Consider the following 23,516-nt stretch of genomic DNA (forward strand, 5'->3'; position numbering starts at 1 on the left):
TGTGTTGTGCCTGGGCACACAAAGAGGATCACCTTCCTCTCTATTCCCTACGCTGACCTCAGGAAATCTGTTACCAAAGTTTACCCTGCTGGCTGAAAAAGATCTGACCTCTGGGATTTACTCTGAATCAAAATATGGCCAGGTTGTGGCCTATGAAAGGATCGCATTGGATTTAAATCTGCTCCCCTGGAGCTCAGGAGGTCTCTGCTCTTTGCTTTGCAGTGGACCTGCCATTGAAGAAGATATTGTTCTTACCTATTGGGGAAGGTCACTAATTATACGGACCTTATGAAATGCAAGAATAAATAAGAACTCTTAACCGGGCCAAAAGAGAGGAAGGAGAGAAGAGCAGAGGGCATATTCATTAGCTCATTTGTAAAACCTGACACTTAACTAGAGAAGTGCAGCAATGTCACCTGGGGCAAGAGCTGACCATCCAATAAAGCAAAGAATTACATGTCTCCATCTGCTGGGCGACTGAAGGAATTACCCAAATTAGAAAGTGTGACTTGGCTTAACGCTTATTAAAAACCTTAAGATACATTAAATAAAAAAAGAAAATACAACCCCATTTAAAGAAAGTGTGACTGACCAAACCAGTCACAACTATATACTTTTGTTACTTAAAAGTTGAAATGAAACAAAATACATGTGATTTCTCTTTTCAGTTTCAGGGCAAAAATACATGAACCAAAGATAGGCATGTTATAAAGACATTCTCTCAGGGAAGACACCCGCTTACCAAGTCTACTTGAGAAAGGAAAAGGGTGTATCTGCCGCCTCTTGCTGGGTAGCTGTGGATTCCAGCTCCCGCAACGCAAATGAGCAGATGGCCACTTCCGGCTCTTGATTACATCTATGAAATCTTAGGAAGCCTCCTTAAAGTGTTCTCAGCCTGTCGGGGGATCTCCAAATAACAGGGACTTTCTAAAGTGAGTGCCAGGCTTCCACAGGCAACATAATTGGGAAGCAATTAGTAGATGAAGTTAATCCTTAGTGAATCTTAATCACTTCATGGATTTAATTTTCTTTACTTCCTTTCCGTGCATCATTCTATTTTAATATTTGGTCTGTCAAGTAAAGCATTGCTTCCTTGCACTTACAATCATCTGTGAAGTTCTTTACCTCTGCATAAAAAACTGTGCCTGCCCATAGCGGGTACTTCAGAAGTATTTATTTTAAAAGGAGAAAAGGTCCTAGCTCTACAAAGAGCTAGAAAGGTCATCCAATTCTGTCTTCTTCCTCAAGCTTAAGTATTAACTATCTGTAATAGCTGGACAAATCTATAAAGAGAACCAGATTTCCTGGTAACTCTTTTCATGGCTATAATAACATTAAACTCAGAAAATGTTGATCTAGCATGGCTTTCAAATTCTGTTAGACTCATTTCTTTGGAATTAAATGTGTTATCTTACATAATCTTACATTGATGGAAGACATGAGAATGGTGAATTCACCTACAGTATTTGTTATCAATTCATATGCAATTTCCATCAAGCACAATTTCCAAATTTCCCTGAATAATGTTCACCCATCTTTGTACCGTTTTGCCACTATACACTTCATAATAAAAGGGGTTGAAATTATTTTATCAGCATAACATATATGACAGTTCCACAGTTAAAAACCTCAGAAGTAGTAAGTACTACTGAATGAATTTATACAAGCTCACCCACATGTGAATAAGTTGAAATAATTCACTTTATCCAACCCTGTGCTGTTCATAAAGCCTATACCCAAACAATTTTAAATATATAAATATTAATCTTCCTTTCAAATTTTTCTAGCGCATGAGATTTAATAAACTCAACCTTCATCGAATTAGTAATATTCACAGGTAGGAAATAATATACATAAAATTACATTGTATAAATGTATAAATTACATTGTATAAATGTAATTTTATGTGTATTATTTCATTTAAAATTGGTATTTATTAGTATAAAGGCATACCTTTCAACAATAGGAATTAACTATTACATTGTCTTTATTCAAAAAGAAAAAGCAAATTATAACACTCATAGACATCGTTTTTGCAAGATTTCCAAAATCTTTTCCCTTTCTCTCTATTCCTTCCAGACTTGCCCCTCAGAGACTTTAACTGTAAATCATCAAGATAGGCATATCACTTCAGAGGGCCTAAATCAGTGGTTCTTAAAGTGTCTTCCAGGGATCCCTGAAATCTGCAAGAACCTCTCAGGGAGTCCACAAGGTCAAAACTGTTTCCATGATAATAATATGTTATTATTCGACTTTCTTATTCCCATTTCACTGCCAGTTACTAACCAGTATACATCATTGCTCTGACGGCTAATGGAATGTCTGCTTGTGAACTCTGTTTTCGAATTTGTTAGTTTTGATCTCTAATCCAGAATATGAAAATGAACGAAAGCTCATAGGATATTTCAAAAAAATGTTTGTAAGAGTGTAAGGGGTCCTAAGACCAAAGAATTTGAGAACCATTCATCAAACAAACCCCCAAATCTGGAATAACACAAGGGGGTTCCTCTCTCACTCAGGCACAGGCCCCTGCCCTCAGCTGAGTGTGTATGTATGTCCCTGTGGGGGTCTGAGGAAGTCAGCTCAACATTTCCTCACTCAGGTACCCAGCTAAAAGCATCTCGATGCTTCCACAATTACCAAAGCAGGAAAAAGGGAAGAGAACATGGAAAATCTCATACTTGCTCTAGAAGCTTCTGCCTAAGAGTGACACATGTCACTGCCGCTTACATTGTCAGCCAAATCAGGTATAACCACATCTGAATCAAAGGGGTCAGAGACACACAATCTTCCCATGTTTCTGGAAGGTGAAAGCTGAAAGCAGTTACTCTCTGACACGCTAAGTGCTACAAGGGCTGTCTCTTTGGGCAGCTAATCTCTTCCCAGCATCTTTTCCGGAAGTTACTCACCCTCACGATCATGTATTCATGAGGCCTCACAAAACACATTTCAGGAAACATGTGGAGGGGTAGGATTTAAATATGACGTACAAGTTCACATGTTTAAACTTTTCTTTCAAAACAATTGAGAAACATCAAATCTGAACAAAATATATTATGGTAAACTCTTGCCAAAGCTAGTATACAGTGCTATTGTAAAAACGGGTTTTCTAAAAGCCTTTCCTTGACTGACATGTAAAATGAATTATTTATAATAATTTGTGCCGTTAAGAAATGTCCAAAACCTTTTTATAAGAGCAAGACCCAGATCAATTCAAATAAATTAACATTCCTGCCTGAACCGACTCATCCAGCCCAAGTAACAAATTCACATGTCAACGTTGGGCTGACCCAATGACCCATCTGCTAAAAAATACAAACTATCATTTTGTTTTCCAAATAACAAGCATTGATTGCAGTGTGAGAAAGGTCACTTGTCATCAGCTCAGTCATTGACCTGCTTGCAAATTGCAGCCTGTCACTCCACAGTGAGCCCGGATCATCAGGAGGAACTAACGCACGTTGTGTTTATAGAGTACAATTGGGGAGGCGACATGATTTTCACAAGATGTGCGTTTAGCAGGACAAGTGTCACAGTCAGCAGAGATGGAACGAGGAAGCCGTATAAAAAAGAATGCCTAAAGACAGCCTTCATAATTTTACAGGATGACTACCAGAAACCTTATTGATTTGGATATGCTTTAAAGGCAATGGATCAAACCCAATCTCCAAGTCGTATGCCAAGGATTTCAATCGTTTGTGTATTTTCTATGGGTAACAGAATAAATACAAAAGATGTATTGTTCAAGTTCCCTAGAAGGAACCAGGAAAAATACAAAATAAAAACCAAGCAACATCCTGGTGTCAGACAACCTAAAGCATACAAATAAGGACAGGTCATTTAAAAAACAATTTTTCAGTGACATCCTTTCTAAGAGTACTGCTATTCATACGCTGCCCCGCATATCTGACTCAGACACTTACTGCTGCATAATCAGTTGTCTCAACTTGTCCACCCACCAGAGAGAGACATGATTGTCCAGCCGACAATTAATTAAACGGCCATATTTATTTCTCTTTCAGCCACTTAAGCTTTTACATATCACTTCAAGATGTAATTTATCACCATCTCCTGGAATAAAATACCATTCTATGCATTAAAGCCCAATTATTTAAAATAATCATCTGCAGTCATTTGCTGGAGTTTGCCAAGAAATTCTGTATGCATTTTTTTTTCTATCTTTGAACCCATATTATGGACTGGATACAAATGAATGCAAGCAAGTGTCCAAAAATAAAATCGAATAACTCCTTATGCATTTTCTTACAAAGTTTCAGTTAGCCACTAAAATATCTACCAATAGGATAAAGATCTTTATACTTGACATACCCACTGAGGCACAAGAGCACAGCGTGAAGCACTTGTCCCATTTTAGAAAGTCCTAAAATTACATCCCTGAAGTTAGTCACTCTAAATCGGTCCATCAGCTCTATGAAACCTCTCCAACAAAGACCAAAGAATCATTCCGATAAGCTCAGAAAGGGAAGACATGGGTCAACCAGGTTTTTAAGTATAAATGTTTTCAGTGTAATCTGACAGGATAGCATTTTACCTAGAATGTATCAGCGGATAAGAACGGCCCTGGCATGGCACTAAGTCAGTGTACCTCACTCCTGTGTTTTTTGTTTCCCCCCACACACAGCAAATTTTGCTGAGTTTCAAAACTAAAGTTGAAAAAGTAGTGTAATAAATATTCACATATACTTCACCTAGACTTAACAATTGTTAACATCACCACATTTGCACATATGCACTCACTCTACACACACACACACACACACACACACACACTTTTTTTCTACACAAACATCCAGGCACTTACCACTAAATAATTTAGATAATTTAGCATAAATCTCCTAAGAACAAGGGTATTCTCCTACATAGTCACATGCTTTGTGGTATTCATTGACCAAATATCCTTATTACAACTTTTCCTGATACCTACTCCCTTACGAGAAATTTTGAACTTTCCTTTATGCACACAGAGTCAAACAGTTGCTTTTATCCTGCCTTTACCAGAAATCAACAGTCAAATCACCTCGTGGCTTCACATCCTTCGCCAGCTGCATCGGGCCTGTGGCCTTTGAGACCTCCCTCCAGCGCTCGTCTCTCTACCTCCCCAGTCTGCGATGCGTGTAGCCCTGATTCTCAGCAGCAACCTGTGCAGCCTGTGAGTGCATGTCTCTTCCACCCACCCGCACTCACTGCCTGGAGACAAGATGTTCCTTTTGCCAGGCAGGCCCTCCTGCTCTGGCCTCGTCCTCAGGCTCTCACGGCCCCTCTCGAGGGCCCCTTCCTTCTGGAAGCGTTCTGCTTGTCCTCGCCCACCAGTCTGCATCTGGCAGTGGCCTGGCCCCCACCAGAGCCCTGGCCACAGCACTTCTGTGTCTCCTGGAAGACTGGTCTCAGTTCCCCACTACTCACCAGGGCCCGGAACACACATCTCCCGCGCCTCCCTCGCAGCAGGCGCTCCAAAAGGACCTGCATTGCTTCCTGCTCTTAAGGTGAAAGGAATAACCCAGACTTCACCCATTCTTATTTAAATGCATTCAGCTCTTCAATGTCTTGGACCTTGGAAGTCCCTGAGGACCTCAAGAGGAGCCTGTGATGACTTGGCGGGACTCAGCAGGAGGAAAATGGGGTGAACTAGAGCCTGCAGGCCACACAGCATTTCCCAGGCCTTCCTCATGCGGGAGTCTGTGCAGTGCAAGCTCAATGTCACCGTCACCCTGCCCGTGGCCATCAATGCCCACTCACCCAAAGTGACCCAAAGATCCTCCCCTCCATGAAGGAAGGCGGCTGCTGGGCAGCCCCCGACCCAAGTGGCAAGTCTTCCTCTGCCTCAGTCTCCCTGGTCTTTAGACAAACTGTTTTCAAATCAGCCCATCCCCACCCCACGGCCCCTCTACAATCTAATGAGGAATCTGTGCTCCGAAGACTGAAAGACTGTTCCAGAGGTTCACATCAAATCTCGTCCGCCCTTCTCTTGACTGTTACTGTACTGCGAACGTGGGCTCCTCCACTCCAACAATCTGACCAGGTCCAGCTTAAGGGAGCCTTGCACTGGGACAGCAGCACACAGAACACACAACACACAAGAGCCGACCCACGCCCGGTGCTAATTTCTCCGGCTGGCGTTCATAACCGCCCCATGGTCCCAACACCCTGGACCTTGCCTCTCGCACTTCTCACCCCTCCTCAGCTCAGATTCTGAGACATTTACAGTATCTGTCATGACTGGCTCGCTTGTTTATTCCATAACTTGGCCACACATAACTCTTATGATGTCATCTTGTACAATTTTACAGGAAATTAAGCAAGAAATAAACCTTTGGGAAAAAAACCACATATTTATATATACAGGCTCATTTGTATACTTTTTAACAAATATTTAAAAATAGTGAGCCACTGTTCTTACTTTTTGAAACAGGTTGCAATCAGCCAAGACAAGAATTTAGAACAAATTTAGAGAACATTTGTTGAACACTGAATATAAACTACTGATATAAATGGTCATACATAATACACTGACCCCTTTGAAACACTTAACTATAAAACCTGGTCTTATTTTACTATAAGATCTGGTCTTATCTAACATAAGAGCCTGTCTTATACTAATTTTTGCTCCAAAAGACACATTAGAGTTGATTGTACAGCTGTGTCTTATTTTCGGGGAAACACGGTATATTAAAATGAGGCTACTCAGAGCCCTGTGCTGTTTAAGAACTCCCCTGATCCGAATTTTTGTTTTACTATCATTTACAGTTATTTCTCTAAATTCTGTAGCTTAGAAACTGCTGACGGAATACAATTTCAGACTAATTCCGTTCACCATGTCTCATTCTTCGCTGTTTCAAAGCTAACCGGAAACCCCGTCTGAGCCTCACCCAGGTGAGCTGGGTAAGATGGAGGGAGACTGTTCCCCAGCGGCGACCTTGCACCTGGACGTCAGGCACCTCGCTATGCGACAGTTGAATGAGATACTCAAGGACAATAAAACTGTTGTCATTTCCGGACTCAGTGACTGCAAATACTCAGAATCAATTAAAATAATGCCAAACTCAATGAACTGCCTCCAAAACTTTTTTAAGTGGTAATTATTTAATTGGTTATTTTTTAAACTTATTATTATAAAGTTATACTTGATCATAAAGGAAATACATGAAATAGAAATCATAAGGCAATTACCCCAAAACCTACCATCGTGACAGAAACATTGTTAGCATTTGATCTTTCAGCTTGCTTTTTTAATCCATCCAAATATTATATGACATTGTGTATCTTCTGTTTCTTATTTGATACCATTTGGAAGAGAAAATAAGAATTTGGAATGAACTGCCCACCTCACTGAGTCCAAATTAAGCTAAGAGATGAATTCATACCAAACTGCTCTGAAAACTACTTAGTAACAGAAGAAGGACGTTTCTTGAACACTGTGTGGGGCCAGGTATAAGGCTAAGTTCCGGAAGTGGATTATTTTGTCTCACCTGGTCAACAACCCTCTGGGGCAGGTCCTAAATCCCTTTCCACAGCTTTCGGGGTCCCAGAAGACTGCACCCCACTGCCTCCAGCAGAGCTCACCCTGCCTCAGTCTGCTCCGGCTCTTTTCCCACCCCCCGCCTGTTAACCCAGCCACCATGGTGGCCAACTTGTCCCTGGTTGAATTCCAGTCTCTGCTCCAAGAGGCTGTTCTGTCGACACCTCCCATCACTCACTAAGCCCTTATCCTGCTTTAGGTTTTCGTCACAGCCCTTTGGCACATCCCACCGTTGCAGCCTATTTCTCTCTGCGTATTAGATGAAAACCAGCCTCCTCCACAGGATAGAACGGCCAGGAGGACAAACTCCGCTACTGCAGCTGTCACTCCACAAACATGGATTACTAACTAACAGTTTCCAGATGAGGGGCCTGAGAAACTGAGAGCTTACGAACTTGCCCAAGGTCAGTAGCTAGTGACAGAGGCGGCATGTAACCCAGGAAGGTCCAGCAGCCCCCACAGTGGACAGCCTTCATGTTTATTTTGAGAGGATCCAAATAGATGCCGCCTGGGATGAAGACTAACTAACCCCCTTCCTTAGATGATATGCTCACATGGGAAGATCACTCTATGGCTCTCAGAAGAGCAAAAATGGGGACTGTTTCTCTCACCGATAAGCCTGGCACGAGTTTAACTTTTCTGCACTTCCGTCTCCTAAGGTGTAAAACAGAGATTATGCCACCCAAACTCCCAGGTCCTCATGAAGATCAAATGTTATACAGCAAAGAAGCAAATTCTGTCAACTGCTAAGAGTCATTTGTGAGTACAAGATCACTTTGTTTTAGAAGAGAGAATGATCAGAGGGTAGTACGCTGCCTGCCACTTGCCTGTGATTTAGACTATTTTGCTCTTTTTTTTTTTTTTTTTTTAAGGACAAAGCATATAAGAAAGCTAAATTGGATGCTATAGTATGCCGAGTCTGACAAACTGAATTTTGTACTACCTTTTAATTATTCACTTCCAGAAAGTCATTAATAAATGATGAAAAACATGGTCTTACAGGATATACCTTCTTGGCAATCCAAGAACAGTCTTACCAGGCTGAGAATGTGCAGGGCGCCAGGAAGGGATCCCATTTGGTTTACGCAGCTATGACTCCCAAGCATCTCTAACAGTGCCTCGCACATAGCAGGTGTTTAATAAATATTTGTTGAATGTTGACAGATTAAAAGATTGCGAGACAATTAGACAACTGTCTGAATATTCCGTGCCAAAAATATTACTCACTATATACACACTGAAATTTAAGGAGGAAAGATATCTTTCTAAGCCTTTTTTTTTTAAGCCTTCTCCTTATCACTCACTAAGGCCTATCTAAGTCCTGAAGGGTAAATAAGTAGGGAAGTCTTCTTTAGCAAAAGGAAAATATGCCTGATGAATGCACCCAAAGAGAAACATTTTAATTCCTTTGTCTATCTATCCGTCATCTTCCCAAATGTGAAACTGACGCTACAAAAATGCTGTCATCTTTTCTATTTCCGGGGTCATCACACTAAGAGTCCATATCGCACCTCCATCCCTGCACTTGCCTCTCTCTGCCTTTCATATGGGCACCCAGAGACATGACCCAATCTTAAGTCATGGCATCTCCTTGAAGATCAAAGTAACACCATTCCCAATTTGCAACATCTACAACTAAGATGTGGAAGGCTAACGAAAAGAGCTTCCCCTAGTCACACGCTAAACTACCCAGAAAAGCACTAGCATAATGTTTCATTTTTCCAGTACTAGGACCCAAATTCACTTAATTACAGCCTTTTTAGAGATATAATATCTTCAGGGGGCCATGCGCATTAGAAATAAATGTCAATTTTATGAGTATCAAATGGCTATGGTTATAAGCTACCTTTACGTTTTTTTTTATTTTATGGATGGATTTTGTTTAATTTTTAAAATATAAAACGGTTACATTTTCTTACAAATAAGTAATGGGACTTGTTACACATCCATTTTGTAGAACTGGAACACTAAGATATACATTATACTTTAATAAAATATAAAAACATCAACCATTTTCAAACTATGTAGGTACTTTTATATCATAAAACACTTATTAATCAATATTTTTAATCTACTCATAATCATACATGTACTACAGTATATAAAGTGATAGTATGCAACAGTGCTAATAAAATATACCAGGGTATTATTAGGTTCCTTAATCAAGGGTTCTTGTGCTCAAAATAATAATCCTTATGACAAAGTCTAAGAAAGTTCCCCATTGTTAATGGACATCAACTGATACGAAATGAACTATGCACTTACCAATAAAAGAGAAACCATGTATGGCATAGTTTCACCATCAGGAAAACTGTATGGCTCAGAACTAGCTGCAAAAGTATAATCTACTATAACATAAATGTCAGCTTCAAATACGGAAATTTAAATGGCTTGGTATTTATTTGCCCTAAATATGTATTTCCACAATCAATGTCACAGTCTCAGAGTAGCTATCAAGTCAGCTTGTATAAAGCTCCAGACTGTATTTAAATTTTTTAAATGTGGCTAAAAATAACCTCGCATGTGAAGATACAGAGAAACAAACCCTAACACACTGGAACATCGATTTCAGAAAAGACAGAAAATGTAAAATTTTAATTAGAGTAAATTTTTAAATTAGAGTAAAAATTTTAGTCTCTCATAGTTGTAATTTTTAAATTTATCTTGATGAATTATTTGCTTATTAGAATCACAATAGTCCCACAAGAATTTTGGTACTAACCAATCAAGAAAATCACAATGCTTTTTTCTTACTGATTTTAACAGCCCAATGTTTGGAAAACATACAATCTGAAAGCGAAAGAAAATGTGAAATAATGTTTGCATGTTAATAATTATAATATGAATAGAGAAAACAATAACAATATAAACCAAGAGACTAAAGCCACAATTATATGCTGGTGCCAAAATGGTTTTAGACAGGGGTTGACAAAATTTTTCTGCACAGAGCCAGGCAGCAAATACCCAGGCTTTGTGGACACTAGGGCATCTGTTGTAACTTCACAGCTCTGCTGTGGTGGCTTGAAACCAACCACAGACAATGTTTAACAAATGGACATGGCTGTGTGCCAATAAGACTTTGTTTATGGACACTGAAATTTGAATTTCATGTGCCCCAAAATATTATTATTATTATTTTGATTTTTTCAACCATTTAAAAACATAAAAACCATTCATAGCTTGCAAGCCATAAAAAGCTAGCAGCAGGTTAGATTTGGCCTGTAGGATACAGCTTGTCAGCACATGGTCTAAGGCATCACAGACCCAGCCTACACACGCAAGGCCAAATACAAATACACGTGCAAGAACAAATCCCATAATATTTTACATAAAGATTTAAAAAACTAACTCTCAAAGCACTACGAGTATGTTTGTATCTGCTTTTGCAGATACAAACGGTTTACCCTGAGAAATTCATAAAAGTAATTTCTGTTTTATTAGTGTAAGAGGGCCAACTTTGGAATTTGTTTTTGGAAGGAATAAATTATGTTATGCATATTAATGGAAAAAGAGAAGGAGGGAGAGGAGAGGAACAAAAGGAGAAGAAGCAAGAGGAGAAATGCTTGCAACTAAGTACTATTTAAAACTCAAGGCTGTATATATATACATATATATATACGTATGTATATATATATATACACACACGTATATATATACATATATATACGTATGTGTATATATATGTATATATATACACACACACACACACATATACATATATATATATTATATATGGGAAACTCAGTTTACAATCCATACCTTAGGATACCATATACAAGTTTATAAGATGATATTTCCTTATTTCTAACAATGATGTTTCAATTAACTTCTCACTTTAGGTGCATATGTCAGCTGGGCACAAGTCCATACCCTTTATAACATATTGGGCTTACAGTGAGAAAGCTGCTCTTAGAACACTTTTAGCCTATACCTCATATGTAGAACATATCTGTCTGTCTGTCTATCTATCTATCATCTATCTATCTATCATCTATCTATCATCTATCATCTATCTATCATCTATCTATCATCTATCATCTATCTATCATCTATCTATCTATCTATCTATAGTATATAGATATAAATATATAATATATATGATGATATATTTAACACATTGATATATATAACACATTATATCATTATATATCATCTTAGGTTGTTCACTAATTGTATTTTTGTGACTTTCTTCCCCTGATTAGGTAAGTTCCTAGAGAGAAAGAATCATTTCTTACAATCCTTCATCTCCCACAGTAATCAGCATCATGATTAGCATACACTAGGGCTCAAAGAAAATTTTTTTATGACTAAAATTTGTTTAATACACAGTATGAAAAAAATACCAGTATTTGCAATTTAATATTAAGGCAGAAAATATAATCTGATGGAATAATTATCAATGGAATAATCATCATTTCAACTATAATGTGTTTTACCTGGACTGTGCCCACATGCACAGAAAGGCAGAGGAACTGGACGGCTAGTCTTTCCCCGCCGCCCTCACCTCCTGACATCCAAACCATCTGCATGTCCCCACAATGATTTGTACTCTGTTTGGGAGTGGGGGTTCAGGGCACACCTTTTTTAACTATCAGAAATCATACAGAAATGACAAAACTGTTAGAAGATGTAACATTCAGAGATCTTAAGCTACAAAAGCCTCACACTTATCATTAAGTATTCTATTAGTCAACAGAATGAGAGTAAATTCAAATAGAACATCTAAATAGCCCTACTTCATTCTTCCAAATGCAGACGAGCCTTCAAAGGCCAGATATTTGGAAAGTTGCTTCCCCTTCATTCCTTCAATTACCCAACTGATTGTTCAAGGATACAATCGCTCTTTGATCTTTAATATCATTTTTGTAACGTACTCTGCTAGAATGCCATCCTTTCTAAATTTAAAACTTGGACAACTTGGTCTGAGATAGTTTTGTGGAACATCAGAAAGAAGAAAAGGACAAGATGGTGACAATAAGCGATTTCTCCCCCTCCTTCATAAAGGAAAGTGGGTTATCGTGTGACAAAAATAGAACTAGCTGAGGCTGAAGGAGATATAGCAACGTTAGGGCTCTTTTGTAAAAACCAATTTTTCCAAGTCAGGCCACAATCTAAAAAACTACAATAATGAAATCAACGACTTAATGTGAAACATTACAAATTGTTTCCCACATTAAAATACAATAAAGAAAGCCTGAGTGCACTCTTGTGGAGACGTCTACCAGGACTAAATCTGCGTGCCCTCCTCACTACGACACCAGCATCCGTCCCCAGCCTCTCTGGACACAGGCTCATCCTCGAGAGACAGCAGGTGATGATGCGAAAAGGACTTCAGGCTAAGAAGCCTGTTTGGAAAAGAGCATCTCTGTGCAGTGAGCACTGCTCTGCTCTCCTCTTCCGCTTTCCCTAGTGCAGACATGAATGGAATTTGAAAAAAAACCAAAACAACTCAAATACCACTGATTCAAACACAAGTCAGATTCAAAAGTGCACACACACAAGAGAAAAAGAGAGGCAGAAAGGGAGACTGTCAGCTATGGGTAAATAACCAAGAACTAGAAAGGTTTTGAAGTCCAGTAAAGCCATAGTGCTAAGGAGCTCAGCGTGACTTTCTTTGAGGTTACAAGGAGCTTAAAGTGTGGCGGAGAGGGCAAGGCCGTGGTGGGCGTCATACCTGCTAAGGGTCAGTCAAGAACAGCATCAAACTCCACTTCATGTTTAAAGCTCCTTTACAAGATCACTTACTAAATGTGATTATTGCTACATTTAGGAACATTAACGAAGAACTTGACAGTCATTAAAAGTATCAAAAAAATGTGTTTTACCTGAAATCCAAAACAGAATGACATATTTCACAGTTTGAATCCTGAATGGGGCACACTCTTCACCCCATTTATAAAATGAATCTGCAAATCTAAGATTTTACAGGCTGTCCAACACCACAGCCTGAAAAAGGTGTCCGTTAAAATGACCAAATGCCAAGGTGACTGGAGTTCACTGGTCGCCATCTTCCCACACTTCCTTCTAAATCAGAAGGAGAATTTTGCTGGTGTTCAGTGGAACAAATGTCTTTCACTCATCAGAAAATCTACAAAGCACTTGTACAGTGGAAAAAGCATCCACGCGTGTGCATTACCATTTTATCTTAAGAATGCTTTCAAGACGACTGGCATCCTCACAGATCTCCCAGGTGCCAAGCGAGGCGCTGAGGCTGACACAGTTTAAGTTGCCTCCCAGTTAAGTGGTAGATCCCAATGTGTGACCGACACTTTGTTTGGATTCCCCAGCTTGAGTTCCATTCACTGGACACATTCACCAGTAAAGACATCAATCTACCTCCCACACCTGTTGTTTGGGAAAGAGTCAATTGGGGAACGCCCATTAATCTAGCTCAGGTAGCCAAAGAAAACGGAAGCAAACTTCCACTAGACTTTTAAGGTAGAGATATAAAGCTAAACTCTTTGTAATCAGTCCTCTCCATTGTAGCATCCTCACTCAGCGGCCTTTGACTGCCACAATCAAAGACCGTCGTCCTCACCCATTCCACCGACACCTAGGGAACCGTGACTGTGAGTAAGACTCTTGTGTACCTCTGATTTTAAGAAGAACACTTAAAACGAAATGCAAACCTGACGGCATCCATGGATCAGAAGTCGGTTTGGTCAAGGTGTTCACCTGCTGCCAACTGAAGTCATCGTCGTCAGCTTGACTGTATCCACACGTGCTGTACGGCTCATCGAAGAGGCAACCCCCTAGAATGCAACAGAAGGACAAGTAGCGTAAATAACAGCAGGCCTCTGGAATAAGCGCTGACAATCACAGGTACCCGTGAACCCACCTGACGCTAACTAAATCTGACTGACCTTTGTGCCGAGGAACTGTGCACCCTGACCTCGTTACATCTTTGCTGAGTATTCCCCACGCCTCGCCAGCGCTGCCACATCATATTGTTCCCCGAAAGAACCAATGTTTGTGAAATCCAATTGAAAGTAAGACCTACGCAAATGTATAACTCATATTTTCTAGACTCACAGGAATTTGGAATATTGATACCTTGCGTTCAAAATTTTAACAGAATCACCCAAAGTGTTCAACGTGTTTCCCCCCCCCCCCAAAAAAAAAAGCCATTATAATTTGTCCAAAAAAATTAAAAAAAAACTGCTTTCACCACGACTCTGGTACAATGATAGGGGACAAAATGCAGTAGAGACCACGGACATAGCTTGCAAAATATTTTTCTAAGGATTATTCTACATGGTTAGAAAAACATAGATACTGGTTTTGCTTTAATATTTTGGAGATTTGAGGTCTCAAAATTAAAACAGATAATAAATTTGCTTATGTTCACACAATTTTTAAAGGCAAGACTACATTTGAAACTAAATTTGAGACTAAATTTGAAACTACATGTGGTGAGCATCTCCTTAACTTTGGTGCTAGAAATAAAGCTACTTAAATAAACAAAGAATAAAAGAAAATGCAGACTACACAAAGCAACGTGGCTGTTTCAACATCCTGGGTCACACAGATGATTGTGAGTCCCATCCATTTCCTCTTAAATGTCTCCCATTACTGTGAATTATTACAGTATCAAGCATTTTCTCCAATGTTTCACATTTGAAGAGTGATTAAATTTTTCATGTTAATTATTATGAAAATTCTACTATCCATTATATAATGCTATTAATTATATTAAAATATTAATTATAATTACTTGTCAATGATGAAAATTAAGGGTTCTGGTCAAGAAAACAAAAAATAAGGATACTATAACACTGGCTGCAGCAGCAAAATAAGTAAAATAACAATTTTACAATCTCAGAGCTAAAACAGACGTTACAGCCTTCTAGACAGACAGACAGACAGCTTCTGAACAAGGGAGGCACTCAGAATTTTAAAAAGTGTCCCTACCATGTAGATAATCCCCCCTTTAGAAAGGGCCAAACTCTGTTTCTTGAAATGTCTACTCATTAACTTAGTTCTACCTTGTGAAGAAATAGTAAAAATCTCAGCCCTCACACAGGAAAGCGGATTATTTGAAAAAAGCCGTCATGCTCTAAGTCGTCACTTCTCCCTGAAAAACATGCTTTGCAGTCCCTGATTCCTCCTCCTAGAAGGTTTTCAGATGTTCACCATCCTCGCAGGTGTTCTGAATACTCATGTTTATCAGCACTCTTCCAAAAGAAGGCTTCCCACTACTGGAGCCAGACAGAATTCAACTGGCTACTGCCCTTGACCTCGTGCTTTTTCAACAGGCTGGGCCGCGTGTTGTCCCTTCTGAGCTTCGCGGCAGCTGACATCCCATACAAGCCTGGAATTCATACCACTGCCACTGACCTATTTCTCCCCTCTTGTAATATGGCACGCGAGTTTCTGAATGCAAACGCAGGATGTACACTCCTCCTTACTGAACCCCCTCTCCTGGTTGGCAGTGCATCACTCCAGCTTGTTGAGAGCTTTCGGAATCCTGATTTTGTCGTTTGTTTTCAGTCATCCTACCTAGACTTGCCTTATCTGCTAATTTGATAAGCATGCTTTCTATGTCTGCCTCCAAATCACTGACAACAAATGTGAAACAGGGCAGAGTCAAGGGACCTCAGACCCTTTTAGGAGGTCTCTCCCAGCTTTCTAGCTTTGTCTCAGTTGTTAGCTCCAGGCATGACAGTGAAATTAGTAACCCTGGATGCTATCTTCTGTAACACTTTTAACAGAACTGGTCAACGAAACATTTCACTGGGAACAGAAACTTATTACAGATATACAGCATTGACTCCATATTTCAACTTGACAACAAGTGGTAATTTATACTTCCCTCTCATTCAGCTTTAACAAGTTCCAAGAAACAAAGTGGATTTGTGTAAAGCACATAACACGGACAACTTTCCAATTTGGGGTGAGAAATGTTAGAAGACTATGCAAACATTTATGAGAAATATTTTCTCTTGATTGCAAACCCTAAATTTGATGTAGAAAACAGCTTCAGGACTATAGCAATAAGTCCGAACAGCAGGTAGCACTAATAACGTTCAAAAAGAAAAAAATAACCATGAATTTTGACAGAGAAGGGGCCCTCCAATGGAAACACAGATAGCATGTTGATGAAAGTCCTGCAGTGCAATCTGAAACAGCGAGACACAGCTACAGGCAGCCACAAAACAACTCCAGGCTGGCTACAGCTATGGTTTATGAAACAACTGTTGGCATTGAAGATATGACCAAATCTAAAGACAAGAGAATGCTCAGCTGACAGCAAACCCCAAAGACTAATACAATGCTGGTGCAAGGACATAATTCTCCCATTACATAAAGCTGTTTTCATCACTTGAAAGGAAACATAAAAAGTATGATGTGGTTCTTTCTGGACCCATGTATGATTATCGAAACACTGGAAAATGGGAAAGACTATGAATTTCCTATTGCCGTAAGATATATCTCCCTGCACACCAATTTTCAGATCCACTGGTATTCATCCAATAGATGAGAGACCCTAAAAATAGCAAAGGTGGTTTACTGAGCTAAAATGAGATGAGATTAAGGTAAATGGCATCAGAATTGAAATAACGAATTTGAGAGTGAAAAAATTAGATTTTTTTTGGTTTTCAGGAAGCTTTGTGTAGTGGTGGAAGTGAACAGGTTCCAGGGTCAAACGTCTGGCACATCCCCATTTTCCCACTGCTAGCTTTGTGACCGTCGACAAATCACCGGGTGCTCTGAACCCTGGTTTCTCCACCTCTGAAATGGGGGTAAATACCTCATGTAGTATTTCTAATGATCCAATGACACAGCCAATGTGTAGTTGGTGTAATATAATGTCAGGCATATGCAATCAGTCTCAGGTCTTTTGGTTCTTAAATCCTTCTTACCACGTATACCTCCTACAACAATTACTCTCATGAATTCATTTTATCGCAAATAGTCGGAGATATATAACTGGAAATTTCATACTTCCTAAGAAGGAGAAGAGTTGTGAGCAATCCTGCAGGCACTCTAGTGTGGGCTCTTCCATGGAGCCAAAGTACAGAGGTCTGGCTAGGATTCTTAAACGCTTTGAGGCCAGTGAAGAACATGAGAAGGAAGCCAAGTCCCCTGAAACTCAGTGAAATAATTGAGCATTTCTAAACACAAGTCCCCGTGATTTTCATAATAACACAGACAGTTTGCCATTATGTACAGGAATGTAGTGAGTAGCAGACTTGCCAAGGTTTCTCCAGAATTATCTTACTTGAACTGACGTCCAACAGCTCATGGCTGGACTATATTCCTCGATCAAATCAAAGTAAATTATTTCTGATGTGGAGGGGAATCAATACTAAGCCAAGTTATATATGAGATGGAGGATGGTGGTGCAAGACAGGTGGGGCAACGGTCTGCATCATTCAGATTCTCTCTCTCTCTCTCTCTCTCTCTCTCTCTCTCTCTTTCTCTCTCTCTCTCTCTCTCACACACACACACACACACACACACACACACTCACTCACAATTGTGTACGTGCCCACATGCCTCCATCAAACCTTGAGAAGAAAGGCTTCCCCTTAGCTAATGATGTGAATACAACACACTATAATACTACATGTGCTGAATGAAGACTGAATTATTACGCAAAAGGAAGTGTCGACAGACGCCACTCAGGTCATCCACAACAATGATTTCTGTACAAGAATGGTGATTGCATGGCCTGTGCCCGGACATGCAGCGCTACACAATCACATGAAAATTAAGTTAACAAAATCAAAGAAAAGTAAAAGTTAAAAAATCAAGGAAAGCAGAGTGGAGTGAAGAAAAAATAAAAATAAGATTTTACCAGGAATATGCTGAGAACTCCACCATCACGACCAAGTAATAATAATAATAAAAAAGTCACTAGGTTCATTTATTGGAAGTCAGCACAAATTTCACTTTGAACTTGGGCTAGGCAGTGCAAAGAGGAAAATATGATTGATTGCATAATTCAAAGTATCTATGAGATAATAATATTAATACTAAAACTAGTACTGTAACAGGGGCTAACATTTACTGAGGACTTGTTGATCCTAATGCCAACCGTGTAAGACAGATACTGTGATGTTTCACAGATACAGAAACTGAGGCACAGAAGGTGTTAGAGCTTGCACAAGGACTCAAAGCTGGAAGGCAGAGAAGCAGAGATTGGAACCCAGACTTCTGTCTTGAGAACGTTCTTAACACTATGTGATAGTATCTCACAAACTGAAAACCCCAAAGAAACACAACTACTCCTGATCCTAAATGCAGAGAGAACTGTCTTCCCAGGTCTCTGGTAAGAAGCAATCGACATAAGTTCATGAGCAGAACTCTCAACAGCATCCACCAGAACAGAGCAATGGGTTCTAGGGTCGATTTAGTAACATGTTACAATAGCATGTCATCAAACTTCAATTCAAGAAGCTTGATTTTGTGGGAGCTCAGTGCATTCTAGGATTTTCCTAGAATGTAATATCCCTTAAAATGCCTTTATGAATATTGTTTCTTTCAACGAAGGATTAGTGGGCTGCCATAAGTTTGTGTATTTACTCCCCCCCAAAAATTGCAATTAATCTGTGCTATTACTGAACAATGGAGCCACGTTCTTTAAAAATCAGATGAAATGGTGTTAGGCCTGAATCTCTCCATGAAAACTGAAGGATTTAAAAAGAACAGGTGTCTGAAAGCCTACAGGCAGGGTAGGAACTCTGTTCAAAAGTTAACTTTGATTATAACTCCAGCTTAGTCATCTTAGCATCCCCGAGAGCTGGTACATGGTAGGTGCCCAATACGTTCTTTTTAGAAAAATGGGTAATGCATTCCCCGAAATTCTATGCAGAATTTGCCTGCAATAATTTAGCCTGGAAAATTAAAAAAAAAAATGTAATATCCACCTAAACAATGGAAACAATTTCAATACAGTCCCTTCAAACACCTAGCCCTGCCCTGGTGTATTCCAAGATGAGTCAGCTACAAATGTGATCGAATCACTGAACTTGTTTGTTTTTTATTATGGTTGAAAACTGTAAGCCACTAAATGTTAATGAAGTTTCTACAAATTATGGTTTTTACTTTTAAAAAAGTTGAACTCTTTTTTTTTTTTTCTGGCAACAATTAGCAAGGCTAGTTGTCTATAAAGGTCATTCTTGATTTATGAAAATAAAATATTGTCATTTGCATATTAGAGGGAATTTATCTTTCTTTTTGCTTTAGAGCAGCAGAGAATTATTCAGGAGACCTAAGAATAGTACGACATCATTAACATAGAAGCTGTAAAGGAGAGAGGATGGTCCCCTTTTTCCACAAGGAAACCTTGTAAGATCTTTCACATAACTTTCTATATCCTACTGAAGTTCCAGGCCTCGAGAGAAGACAAAGGAAAGTAAATTGACAAGGATTAGAGCAATCCTTAATTTTTTTTTATTTTTATTATGACCCACAGTCTTGACCCGGCACTTGTATATGTACATTTTACAAACCAAGTTTATCTCTGCTAGCATACATGGATATTTTTCATTTCTGTTCTGTTCAATTTTGTAAAAGGTGAGTCTAGACCCAGTAAACTGACTTCAGGATCCTTCAAAGGGTATGTATGACCTGTAGTCTTTAAGATTTGGGGGTGAGAACCATTACCCGAGACTGTTTATTCAGCTTGAAGTTGTTAATCCACACTAACTACTAAGGCAGTCAGCATGCAGCCTGGGATCACAATGTTGTGTGGTATTAACAGCCACCAGTTTGTGGACATCTGCCCTGTGCTACCAGATTCTACTTCAGGCAATATATAGTAATTTTTTCTCTTACTCCTCACAACCAGTATAAGACTGTTATCTCAGGATGTCTGAGTCAAAGAACATGTTACATAACAAAAACCACGCAAACGTTTATACGTATTATTTAATCTTAAAAATCCTAAAGGCAAACATCAATATCCTTTGTGCCAGTTATCAGTGTATTACATCTCAGCTCTAAATTCACATTTCAGTGCTTGTTCTGCAAAAATATATCCAGGCTTTCTAACTAAGTTTTCTGTCCCGGTTGGCAAGATTGTGTGGTTTGACCATAGAGAGTTCTGGAGAGGCACTGTAGGAGGAAGGGGTGGATTTGCAGGCCCCCCTTGAAGGCTCCTCAGCCCACAAAGCTTCTCCAGCACCAGACTTGCAATTCAGGGCCCTTCCCAGTGCTCAGCTCCTCTGGTGCACGGTGGTCACCAGGGCGGCTTGCCCCAGCACCCCCTTGGTGGTTTTGTGGCAGAGCGCCCCCAAAGAGACACCCCCCCCATGAACAGCTTTCCCTGCCAGCTTAGGGGACACATTTCCTCCAAGTTGTATCAGTGTGACCCCACAGTAACTTCTGTGCCATCCACTGAGCCACAGTCAAGCCCTGGATCTCAGATCTAGCAGGATCTTCTCCTTTAAGCTCTATTTTTGCTCTGAAGCAGAGGCAGTTCCTCATTTCTATTATTCCTTTATTCTTTAGAACTCTCTTACTACTAGCTAATCACTTGTATTCCAATCCATTGTTATAATAGTTCATTCTGTTCAAATGACTGTGTGGCTTCTGTCTCCTGATTGAACCTTAACTGATACATCCCTATTTTTACAAATGGCCATTTAGAGTGGTCAAATACCTCAGCCAAAGTCACACAGAGCTCAGTGTAGGCCCAGCAGTTCAACCAAGGTCTGAGTCTAAAGTCCATACTCTTTCCAGTCTATGTATATGTTATCACCCGTGACGCACCTCTATAAAGCAAGCAGACAACGTGTACTATTCATGTATGGATTGCTACATGAATTGCATGGCAAATAAGCTGCTGAAAGTGCTGTTTATAAGAAGCCAGTGGAGGACAATCAAATGTTAATTTCATAAGCTTGTCTATAAGATACAGACATATTTTGAGTTGTTCTGCCTTTAATAGGTTAAACTGACTTACAAACTCTAGCAATGGTTCTTCTTGTTATAATTACAGCCCATTTAAAGTTACTTCGTAAAAAAGACTGCAATACTCCTTGAAGAGATTTCTGGAACATTCTTCTCATTTGTTCTAAATACAGAATGACCCCATTTAAGGAAGCCTTTATCAAATGTCTGAAGTATTAAGTGGGTCTCTCTACAGAGAGGGCAGATCAAAAACTAGTGCTAAAGTAACTCCCAAAACTAGTGCTAAACTACCTCCCATTATATGTTCTATTTTCCTAAAATACATGTAATCTCAGGTGGTCCTATCCATTTACTTCAAGTTTAAAAAAGTGAGATAAAAGGCTATAAACCACACATTTCAAAGGATAAACAGAAAGTAAGCTATAATATACATAATTGTTTTAAGACTTAAAAAAAAAAAACAAAAACCTGCACCAACATAGGGAGCCACTGCTTTCTTCTTGTAAATCAATTCCAGTGATACCTGCATTTAATTGCCTGCCAAACAATGAAAGTATACAATGCCTCTTAAACTTTGAGTGCCCCAGTGATGGTTAGTGAATCAGACACGAAGCATTATAGAAATGCTCTCCTACATAATTTAATCCAGCGAGCAGGTTTTACACATTGCACAGGCATTTAAATGGCTAATGTTATGCACTATTGTAAAAGTGCTATTTGCCAGTGGATATATTTTATATAATTCAAAGGAAATGAGTTGTTTTGTCCTTACAGTTTCTGTGGCTTACACTTACCGCACACTTCATTTTATATCAACTATTGATTCCTGATTTTAAAAAAGACCTGACTGACTGCAACAGCCATATATTTTTCTCATCAACTTAAAATCTGTTTGTTTTTAACGGGTAATAGTGTTATTTCTATTCCCAAATATTGTACAGATACAGCCAAATCATTAGGGACCTGAGTGTCTCTGTTTTCCATATATAAATTAGTACCTCATAGAGTGGCTACAGGATTTAATTAAACCACTCATACGTATTCCCTGTAAATTCAAATCTATCTGAATATAACATCAGTGTTCTTATCCTCCACACCAATATTGAAAACTACAGTGTGAAAAAACAGTCGTCTGATGCTATCATAGCAATGAGAGTGAAAAAAAAGGAAAACAAATTGACAGAATATCTGCAAGAACCGTCTAGGGGAGAAGATGATCAAAGCTAGATCAGTATTTGTCACCTGACCTCAGAGTGGTCCACGTCCTGAGTTCCGCACTGGAAGAGTGGTTCTCAAAGTGGGTGCCTGAACCAGCAGCATCTCCTGAGAACTTGTTAGAAATGCAAATTCTCAGGCCCCACTCCCGACCTTCTGAATCAGAAACTCTGGGGTTGGGATCTAGCAACCTGTGTTTTAACAAGACAGACCTCTAGATGATTCTGAAGCACACTAATGTTTGCTAACCACTGTTCTAGACCAACCCCTTTCACCAAAATCTTCTGGGAACAGCCCCAGGAATCTGTGGTTTTATAAAAGTTCCCAGAATAATTTAATCATTGACCTAGTTTAGAAAAGCGCTCTAGATCAGTAGTTTCAACATTTCTAAGAAGGTATCTTATCAGGTTGTTAAAAAGGCACAAACTTCCTATGTTTACTTATTTATAAATTACATAATGTAGTACTCCACAAATGCAGATTATTAGAGACCCATATATAATTGACCTTTCAAAGTACAAACTAGAAAATAAATACGAATTGATGTTCAAATAGTTTTTCCATACATCAATGGGTTGTATTATACTCCTCAAAGCATGTGGAGAAAGCCTTTGGAGAGCACTGCTTTAAATAACTCTTTTTAGTCATAAATATCTCTCAGGTGAATAAGGACAACAGAGTAACACTGCTTGATCAAAGTGTTCTATGCTCTAATTTCATGCTAAGAAACGCCAACTCTGTAATTTTTTCTCTAAGTGGAATACTCAACAAGAAGAGATACCCTAGACAGAAAACGATCCTGGTTACTGGTCAGAGATACCCAGGAAATTAATTTAAAACAACAACAGCAACAAAAAAAAAACACCACAATTTCATTTTATGCCCAGTAGCACTCCTGCCAGTT

The 23,516-nt window shown here is 39.2% G+C and overlaps 1 protein-coding gene across 11 annotated transcripts in view; it reads right to left on the reverse strand.

The window, feature by feature from the left end:
* PTPRM (protein tyrosine phosphatase receptor type M) overlaps positions 1 to 23,516 on the reverse strand; it is a 799,491-nt gene that overhangs the window by 601,991 nt on the left and 173,984 nt on the right. For all 11 annotated transcript variants that reach the window (XM_033087233.1, XM_033087234.1, XM_033087225.1 and 8 more), the window contains exon 2: positions 14,167 to 14,289. In XM_033087233.1, the coding sequence (XP_032943124.1) occupies positions 14,167 to 14,289 (123 nt within the window). The remainder of the gene's footprint in view (positions 1 to 14,166; positions 14,290 to 23,516) is intronic.

The sequence above is a fragment of the Rhinolophus ferrumequinum genome, chromosome 19, assembly GCF_004115265.2.
Source record: "Rhinolophus ferrumequinum isolate MPI-CBG mRhiFer1 chromosome 19, mRhiFer1_v1.p, whole genome shotgun sequence".
Lineage (NCBI taxonomy): Eukaryota > Metazoa > Chordata > Mammalia > Chiroptera > Rhinolophidae > Rhinolophus > Rhinolophus ferrumequinum.